The sequence below is a fragment of the Bubalus bubalis genome, chromosome 5 (genome assembly GCF_019923935.1).
Source record: "Bubalus bubalis isolate 160015118507 breed Murrah chromosome 5, NDDB_SH_1, whole genome shotgun sequence".
Classification (NCBI taxonomy): Eukaryota; Metazoa; Chordata; class Mammalia; order Artiodactyla; family Bovidae; genus Bubalus; species Bubalus bubalis.
This window is the reverse complement of record NC_059161.1, coordinates 34,226,007-34,235,111: the sequence shown is the minus strand read 5'-3', so window position 1 is coordinate 34,235,111 and position 9,105 is coordinate 34,226,007. Positions and strand designations below refer to the sequence as shown.

Here is a 9,105-nt window from a genome sequence, read left to right as displayed (position 1 = left end):
TCCTGCCCATAGTCTCTCCACCAGCTAGGATCCAGAGTATGCTTAGCCGCAAGCCTGTCCTCCAGCCCCAGATCCACTCAGCTGCACGCTCACTGGGCCCCTGTCTTGGCCAGCCACCATCATCAGGACCCCAGCCACCCTGTTTTGACTCCAGAGGCTGAGTGATGAATTCTGCCCTCACTAGCTGGCATCGCTGAAGCTATGCGATAGGAACACTACTGCTCCATCTGGTGCAGTTCTAAAACCCAGACGGGAGAAAAATTAAAGTGCCCCGAGCCAGAGGCGTGGCCCCCAAAGCTAACAACCCATGTTTCACCCTTGAGGTCTCCCAACAACCTGGGGAAGCTGCTGGCCAAGATCGGGTGCACAGATCAGGCAGTGCCCCATTTCTTTTAGAGGACATGGCGGGAAAGCAGCTCCTCCCGGAGCCCAGGTTCCATGGGAACAGACCACTGGATGGGCTGGAATGGTCAAGTCCAAAGCCCTGTGGTTTATTGGGGGCTGGGGCCAAGGGGACCGTGCACGGGTCGGGGGCTATGTGTCACAGTCTTCGGGGATGGCGGCCGTGATGATGAGCGAGGGCTCCATGACGCCCGCACCCGCGAAGCTTTCCTCCGCACACAGTCTCTGGCCAGGGAGCTGGGAGGCCAGGCCACCATGGGCCAGTGACTCCACGATGACCTCGGCTGAGCCCACCTCCAAGTCGGGGGGCGGCTGGAGTGCCACCACCACCATCTTCTCGTCCTCAATGACCAAGTTCCGGAGCTTGCGCTGCCTGGGGTTGTAGTTCTCCACCCGGTCATGGATCTCCATGTGCCTCCGCAGGTGGGCCTAGGGGTTAGGGGGACTCAGGCTGGGCGCAGAGGGAGGAGGGTTCAGGGGCCCGAAGGGGCGGGAGGAGGCAAGCCAGCCCCAGGCCTACCTGCCGGGTGAACTTGTAGCCGCATTCAGTGCACTCAAACTTCCTGACCCCCTTGTGTCTCCTCACGTGCACGCGCAGCTGCTCCACGGCTGCAGGAGGGAAGGGCCGGGTTAGGGGAGGCAGGAAGTGGGCAGGTTCGGCCCTGCCAGGTTCTCGGGTGGCACCCTGAAGTCTCTACTGCCTGGGGCCCTCAGGAGCCTCCACTCACTCCCTGCTGGCAAGAGGGTTCTGCTGCCAAGGAGCGTGTGACAGCCACTGCTGCGCCCAGCCTCTCCCGGGGAAAGGGGAACGGGCCTGGCCCTCCCTCCGCCCAGGGTAGGGCAGGGCAGTGGCCTTCCACAGGCCCAGGTACCTTTGAAGGTCTTCCCGCAGATCTGGCAGAAGTGGGGCCGGCCCTCCTGGTGGCGGCTGGCCACGTGCCTCAGCAGGGGCCCCTTCTCCGTGAAGCGCTGCTCGCAGAACTCACAGCTGAAGGGCCTCTCGCCGGTGTGGGTGCGGTTGTGCTTGTCCAGGCTGGCTGTGGGGACAAGGAGGGGGCTCAGCCGCCGGGCCTCAGCCCTGGGCCAGGGAGGGGCTGGCCTGCCTCACCTTGGGTGCGGAAGGTCTTGCCACAGAGGTGGCACTGGAAGGGCTTCTCGCCCGTGTGCGTGCGCAGGTGCATGTTGAGATTGGCCTTCTGGGTGAAGGCGTGGCTGCAGAACTCACAGACGTATGGCCGCTCATTCCTGTCCAGGCGGGGACACAGGCGTCACCAAAAGAAGCAGTCCCCTTAGTGCCCCTGCAGCTGGGAACACGCCTGATCCCAGAGCCAAGGAAACAGGCCAGGCTGAGGCCAGCCTGCCTGAGCTGTGAGAACAGATTCTGGCTGCCTGGGGAAAAGAGGGCATGAGCTCCATCCCGGGAGCCACGGGACACCAGGACTCTGCCCAGGGAGGCCCAGAGCCTCGTCCTGCCTGAATCCCCGCCCACAGCCTCCCTGCTTGGCAAGCTGCCTCATCCCTCAGGTCCTCCCCTCCAGAAAGGCTGCAGGCTTTGGACACAGGTTGGGGCACTCTGGCCCCTGTGAGTAGCAGCAGGGCCGGGCCTGGGAAGGACAGTCCAGGGAGGATGGTCCCACCTGTGCTTGGCCTTGATGTGCATCTGCAAGCCATTCCGGCTCGATGCCCGGTGCCCGCACTCCTCGCACACAAACAGCTTCTCCCCACGGTGCTTGAACGCCTCGTGCAGCTGCAGCTCCGTCCGGGACAGGAAGCACTTGGCACAGGTGGGACACTAAGGGACAGAGGCAGGCAGGGCCAGAGTGAGGAGCAGCCCTGGAGTCCCTGCCCTGGGAAACCGCACAGTCTGCCCGCTCTAGACCAGCCACACTGCCTCCCTGGGCTGGCTCCCAGCATCGCAGCGGGCCCGGCCTCCACCCTTGGCATGGCCTGGCGCTTACCGCATGGGGCTTGGGGGCTCCGTGCAGCTTGATCATGTGGCTCTGCAGGTCCTTCTTCTGCATGAACTGCTGGGAGCAGGAGGAGCACTGCAAGACAGGTCACGGTCACCTCTGAAGCCGCCAACACCACTGGAAGCCGGGTCACTCCAGGGCTATTGGGGCAGGAACCGAAGGCAGGGCCCAGCCTGAGATGCTCGGAGGCTCCTCAACCAGGTGTGACGGTCACACCCAGGCGGAGGCTGAGGTTGTCCTCCAGTGACGGAATCCCAGAATCCCGCCCAAAGACACAGGAGCACTGGGCGGGTAGGGAGGGGAGGCCCGGATACCATCCCACGTGAAGGGCTGGGCGAGGCGGGTGGGGTGGAGATCCTGGGGCCGCCCCTCGGCCTCCAGCCTCAGGGACAGGCCGAGCCTGACCTTGTAGGGCATCTCCCCCGTGTGGGACACCATGTGCACCCGCAGCTCCATCCTCCGGCGGAACGTCTCCTGGCACACAGAGCACGTGAAGACCTGGCAGCATGAGGGGCAAGCGGGGCTGGCATCAGTGGGGGGAGGGCCTCTGCCCGGGCTTCCACTCACAGCTGGCAAGAGTCTGCCCAAGGGGGTGGGGGCGCTAGGGTGGGAGAGGGCAACACATAACCTGCTTGCCCTGACTGTGACATCGCGGAGTGCTGCAAGCCCACCACGCCAGGCTGGGAGTCAGACCAGGGACAAAGGCCGAATGGCCTCACCTGTGACCCCCACCCTGAGTGGTGACCAGCCTCTAGGAAGTGGGGTTTAGGCCACCGGGGGGGTAGGGGAGGTGGCCAGGTGGCCTTTCTCAGCAGTTACCCCCCTTCTCCAAAGCCAGGAACCCAGGCAGGCAAACCCAAGATAACCTCCTGCAGTGTCCCTCCTGGGCTTGTCCCTTCTGCCCTTGGGGCCTGTGTCCCCACTGTCATACCAGGGAGGGGACCCGATGACATCCAAGGACCCTGTGGCTCTCGAGTCTACAGTCCTGTCAGGCCAGTCCCCTGGGGGCCCCTCCCAGGTGGAAGAGAGACAGAAGCCAGCATGCGCCTGCCCAGCAGGACCCTGGCTGGCCCTCAGGTACCTGTTCTGAGCGGTTCATACAGTTCCGGGCTTCATGCTCCAGGAGGTTCTCCTTCCGGAAGTAACACTTCCCACATTTGGGACACTCAAAGGGTTTCTCCCCAGTGTGTTTCCTGCTGGGAGAAGCCAAGGGGTGTGGAGACTGAGTAGACTCGCCGCCCTTCCTCGCAGAGGGCCCGCTCTGGCACCTCTGCTGACAGTGCTGAGCTGCCCGCGCTGACGCCTGAGGCTCTCCACGTGGCTGGTGAAGCTGTGGGGTGCGTCCAGAAACCCTCCTCCCTCCGGGAGACTCTGCAAGGGAGGGGACAGCTTCCCACTGTAGGGGACACCCCAGAACCACAGGCCGCTGGGAGGTTCAGCTGCAGTGTCTCGCCAAAGGCAGAAATAAGCTCTGGGCCCCGACTCCCTGGAGAAACCTCTCAGGCTGCCTGGGGCTTCTGTGAGCTTGGCCTTCAAAACCATGGCCAAAATCTGACCACCTCGCCTGGCCTCCGGGCTACCACCCAGTGCGGCCGCGCCATCCCCAGGCCACTGCCTGGGCCTCCTACCTGGTCCTGTGCTCCACACAGGCCTCCCAGCAAGTTTTCACTTTAGGAGTCGGATGGACCCTCGAGGATAACCAGATCTCATAACCTTACTCAACCCTCTAACACTTGGCATCTGGCCCCGAGAAAGGCCCGTTGCTGCCCCTTACCTTGCTGCCTCCCTCCAACCCGAGCCTCTGTTCCAGCTCCCCTCCAGCCCAGAGCTGCTCCCCAGCCATCTGCAAGCTTCCTCACTTCTTCTGAACCTGCTGGGTAGTCTCCTGTCTACAATTGCAACCTGACCCGACCCTGAACTCCCCAGGTCCCCTTCCCCAGCCCTCCTATCCTTTTCTTTTTTCCCATGGCACTTCTAGCCCTTCAGCACACTGCAGTCTCTTATCTGGTCGTTCAGGGTGTCACTGCCCTGCTGGAAGGCAAGCTCCACAAGGCCCCTTTGTTCTCTTCATGAAGGTATCTGAAGCGCCCAGCCACCTGGCAGACAACTCACTGAATGAACTAAGTGAACCCTGACCTCAGAGCCCAGAATGGTGTGGGAAGAACACTGACAGCCTGCCACAGGCACTCTTCTCTCATCCCTGCTGATACACTGACTGTCCCCCACCCACAAGGCCTCAGTTAGCACCTCAGCTGGCACCCCCTCCTAGTTCTTAGGTCAGTCTAGTGGCCTGCAGCATAAGAGAAGGACAGGGCTGGTACCTGCACCCAAGTTTCACACTAGGGAGTGTGCAGGCAGACACAGGTCACCCCAGGGTGACTGGCCCAAAGGCTCCACTGGCAGCAGCTGCCCCCAAAGCAGGGAGAGCAAGAGGCCTCTGTCCTCAGTTCCAACTCCATTCAGTCACCAGGGGCCTCTGAGAGTGTCGTAGTGAGAAAACGTGTATGGCCCCGCCTGGCTTGGCAAGACATTGCACCAAGTACTGTCTGGGGCTGAAGAGGGGCAGGGGGAAGGCGCATCACCTAGCTGCCCTCCCTGCAGGCCCTAGGAAGAGCAAGGCCTCGGGAGCAGTGCCTTCCACAAGGACGCACGGGATGATGGAAATACTCCAATACTCCACGTCCATGCTGCAGCCTTCGTTCAGCAGCGAGGGCTGCAAGCAGCTACTGAGCACTTGAAATGAAGCTAGCATGACTTAGGAACTAAACTTATTTAATTTTAATTACTTTTAAGTTAAAATAGCTTCCTGTGGAATCTGATTACCTTTGAGAAATGGAGTATCTCCTGCCAGATCAGTAAACAAGGATGTCACAGGCACCAGTCATTGTAGCCCTCCAAGGAGAGCCAGTGAGCCCTAAGGGAACTCAGGAGAAGAATACCTGCTATCTGCGGCCACCAAAATGCAGCCACTTTCTGAGGTGAGCCCCAAGGACACTCAAGATGCGGAAAAACACAGGATACTTGTCCCAGATAGCTGAGGTGCATATCCAAGGAGTTCAGTGAGCCCAGAAGCTTACATCTTCCCATACACAGAAAAATGCAAAATTTCTTAACTTGGGATATCTGATTTTCTTTAACAATAATCTTTTGATGTTCAGACTATATACCCTTGGTTGCAAAAATTTCTATATAACCTGGCTCCTCCCTTCGCTTCCTCAGAGCAGTTCTCTCAGGGTTACTTGAGATGCTGCTGCCTCCTGGGCTTGAAGTCCTAAAAATTCCCACTGAATAAAACATAACTCTCAACTTTTAGGTTGTGATTATTTTTTAAGTCAACACCTTACTGGACACAGCAGCGAAAAAAGGGTCCCTAGTGCTCCGCTGACACCTGAGACTTAACCTGTCTGCAGAAACGCAGGTGGCACCCACCCTACAGATGAACATCTTGGCCCCAGGCCCACGCTGCCAGGCTTCAGTAACACCTGCAGTCAGGCCTCAGCCACAGCATGGGCCCTCAGGCTGCTCTCACCTCCTTGGGAGAAGCCTGTGGAGGTCAAGGTCCACAGCGGGTGGAGCCTGATGTAACAGCTGCTTCAGGCCGCTTCAGTCCTGCTAGACTCTTTGCGACCCCATGGACTGTGGCCAGCCAGGTTCCTCTGTCCATGGGATTCTCCAGGCACTAATACTGGAGTGGGCTGCCATGCCCTTCTCCAGGCAATCTTCCGTCTTTTATGTCTCCTACATTGGCAGGCGGGTTCTTTACCACTAATGCCACCTGGGTGTCCCCAAACCCGCTCCCAGCAGAGAGCTCACAGGAGGGGGGAGGAAGAAGGAAGCCATCCAATGTCAGAGTCTCACTCCCCAGTGGTCAGAGGATACCAATGCCAGGCACCGTGTGGGTCTGAGATGGCACCCCAGCCCCCCTACGTGGGCCGCAAGTGGGGAGCGCAGGCCCCCTCCCCCAACACAGGAACAGCAGATGGGAAAAGAAAATAGAAAAACAGAACGTTTACCTGTTGTGGACTTTTAGGTAATATTTGCTGAGGAACTTTTTATGACATGTGGGGCATTCAACTGGCACCGCTGTACCTTTTCTGTTCTCAGCAGGCTCGGCTGCCAGGGAACCTACGCTCCGGGCCGGCTCAGCAGCACAGGGCTTTCTGATTACGTTTGCTTTCCTCTTGGTTGGCACAGTCTCAGTTTCAGAATCATAATCGCCATCCCCGTCGTCCTCAACTTGAACCACCACCTCCCACTAGAGCAGAAGAGGCAGCAGGAGGGGCGAGGTCACCAAACTGAATCAGCAGTGGTTCTGGGGATGGGTCTACAGGGTGGCCAGCTCCATCTGGTTTCATCCCAAGTCCCAACCCAGGCCTGTCCCCGGACGCGTCCGTTCCTTCATCAGTGCCTGTTCCCTTCAAGGTCCCAGGGCAGCAGCAACATCCCAATCCCAGGTTTGAGAGCAGGAGCTCTGTATGTGGGTAACTGGAGGTCCACCTGGATTTCACTTCCCTGGGGAAACACCTAATGCCACCCACGTCGGCCCCAAGAAGCTGCCAACCACAGACACAACTGGCAGGAAGGTCAGCCTGAGGCTGTGGGATGGAGCTGGCTTCCTGCATTTGGAGATATCACGTCCGACTCTGGAACCCCATTGACTGTACCTTGTCAGGCTCCTCTGTTCATGGGATTTCCCAGGCAAGAATACTGGAGTGGGTTGCCATTTCCTTCTCCAGGGGATCTTTCTGATCTAGGGATTGAACCTGCATCTCCTGCCTTGACAGGCAGATTCTTTACCACTGCGCCACCTGGGAAGCCCTATATTTGGAAAAAGCCTGTTCTAAACCCACAAAACAGACTGTACCTTTGGGTCCAGATTACCCCTGAAAAGTATCAGTCCCTTCTCCCCATCTCCCCTTCTCCAACACCCTGAGCACAGTACCTCATTAGTCCCGCCCTGCAGCTGGACACCTTCATCTTCGAAGGGCCTTGGGGGCACTTTGCAATCCTCAGGCTCCTTGTCCCCAGGGGGACAGAGCTTCAGGGCCTGCTTGAGTTTCCCACGGAGAAAGGACGGGCTCTCACTCTGAGCAGGGAGGCCAAGCCGGGGCCTCTGGGGGCTGAGACTACCGCTGAGCTCCGGATCCCCAGGGATTTGACCCAGAGTCCTTGAAACTTCCTCCTTCTCCACACCCGCAGACTCCTTGAGGTGGCTGTTCACATCCCAGGGGGCAGATTTCCCAAGCCCACTCTGGCCACTTGGTGGCTGTCCCACCGAGGCTTTGGGCTTGAAGCTCTGGCACAACTCCACAACCTCTGGCACTCGCAACTCCCTGGCTGCCAGGAGCACCTGATCCCGGTTCCCAGAGGTGAGGGCGAGGTGGCCGGTGTAGAAAAAATCCAGCAGGAGGCCAAAGATCTCGGCAAAGCCCGCAGGGAGGACAACACTGCCCCCTGAGCCATCCCCGTAGAGGCTCTGGAAGAAGTGGCTGCAGCAGGCAAGAACACTCCAGTGTGCCTTGAACACCAGGCCCCCCACATCCAGGGTGGCATCGCAGTACTGGCCCCTCTCCCGCTGCTTGTTGAGTTCCTGCAGAACCCTCACGCTGTGCTGGACGAAGGAGCCGTCCATGGTCCCTCTGAAGGGAAGAAACACGGCAGTGACACTGACCAGTCCAACCCAGAGACAGCAAGAGAAAGCCCCTGGAGCTGAGACCAGGGTAGAGGGAGACAGACTCTATTCATTCACGTTTATTACAACCAGGACTTAGTTCAAGGTTAGAAGGTGCAAGCTGAGGCGGGAAGAGACTGAGAGCCTCCCTGGGGGCGGGGTCCAAGCAAACAGGCCATATCGGGGGTGGGCAGAGAGTGTGGGTGACGGGTGCGGGAGGACTAGGTAGGGACACAGTCGGGAAAGGGTGCTGGTGGGAGGAAATCAAAAGTTTGGGAAAAGAGGCGCTGAATCAGCGCGAACTTATCAGCCTGGCACAGCGAGAGGACCGGAGGCGGGGGAGGACAGCGGCTGCAGACAGGTGAGAGGAACCCACGCCGCGCCCACACGTCTCGAGCAGTCGGGCGGAAGGCGGCTGCGGTCACGCTCCATCAGCAGTCACGGCGGCCCACAGCGCCCCCTCCCTCGTCCCTTGCCCCTCGACCTCCTCACCCTGGCCCATGCTCCCTACGCCTACCCCTCCAGCCCCGAGCCAGATAGCCCCCACAACCCCACTGACCAACTGCCCCGGCCGTACGTGCCCGGCGAAAGTGCAGAGACGCCGCCGTCGCCGCCGCCGGACGTGACGTCAGGGCGCGCCGGCCTGGGCGGGACGCCTCGGGGGCGCAGGCCTTTACCTCCGAATCCGGCCCCTGGAGGCGGTACCACATAGATAGCAGCCAATGGGATGGAGAGAGAGGCGGGACCAATCCAGTTCCCCCCGCCCCCAGGCATTGGGCCCGCCTCCCTGGGTTGCCTAGCAACGCCAAGCCGGCCTTTCGGTCTCTGCCCTGCTGGGAGTCCCGAGGTATCGCCTGCGGTTAGCCGGGCCGCTTAGCGCCCTGAGACTTGAAGAGGCAGCGCTCTACCGTCGCCCTAGAGAGGAAGCGCAACGAAGACACACATTTCATCTTTTTATTGGCAGCCGGCGCAGCCCGGACTGAGCCCTCCCGTGGGCTTACACTTCGCACGCCAAGGCTGAGGAGCCTCCCGGACACCCAGGTCCTGGACGCCCCCGTTCCA

General features: G+C 60.1%; 1 protein-coding gene across 3 annotated transcripts; it reads right to left on the bottom strand.

Annotated features, from left to right (window-relative positions):
- Window positions 1-470: 470 nt before the first annotated feature.
- ZBTB48 (zinc finger and BTB domain containing 48) lies at window positions 471-8,728 on the bottom strand. 3 transcript variants are annotated; one of them, XM_025285834.2, is made up of 11 exons: window positions 8,603-8,728; window positions 7,315-8,011; window positions 6,386-6,627; window positions 3,454-3,568; window positions 2,778-2,870; window positions 2,361-2,447; window positions 2,040-2,194; window positions 1,511-1,647; window positions 1,275-1,439; window positions 923-1,011; window positions 471-831 (listed from the first exon to the last, which is right to left on the bottom strand). In XM_025285834.2, the coding sequence occupies exons 2-11, from the start codon at window positions 8,002-8,004 to the stop codon at window positions 535-537; spliced, it is 2,070 nt and encodes a 689-aa protein (XP_025141619.1). In that variant the 5' UTR covers window positions 8,005-8,011; window positions 8,603-8,728; the 3' UTR covers window positions 471-534. The 3 variants fall into 3 exon arrangements, with proteins under 3 accessions (XP_025141619.1, XP_025141620.1, XP_025141618.1); XM_025285835.2 differs by lacking the exon at window positions 8,603-8,728 and having other exon boundaries at window positions 7,315-8,582; XM_025285833.2 differs by lacking the exon at window positions 8,603-8,728 and having other exon boundaries at window positions 3,454-3,565; window positions 7,315-8,582.
- Between the last annotated feature and the right edge of the window lie 377 nt (window positions 8,729-9,105).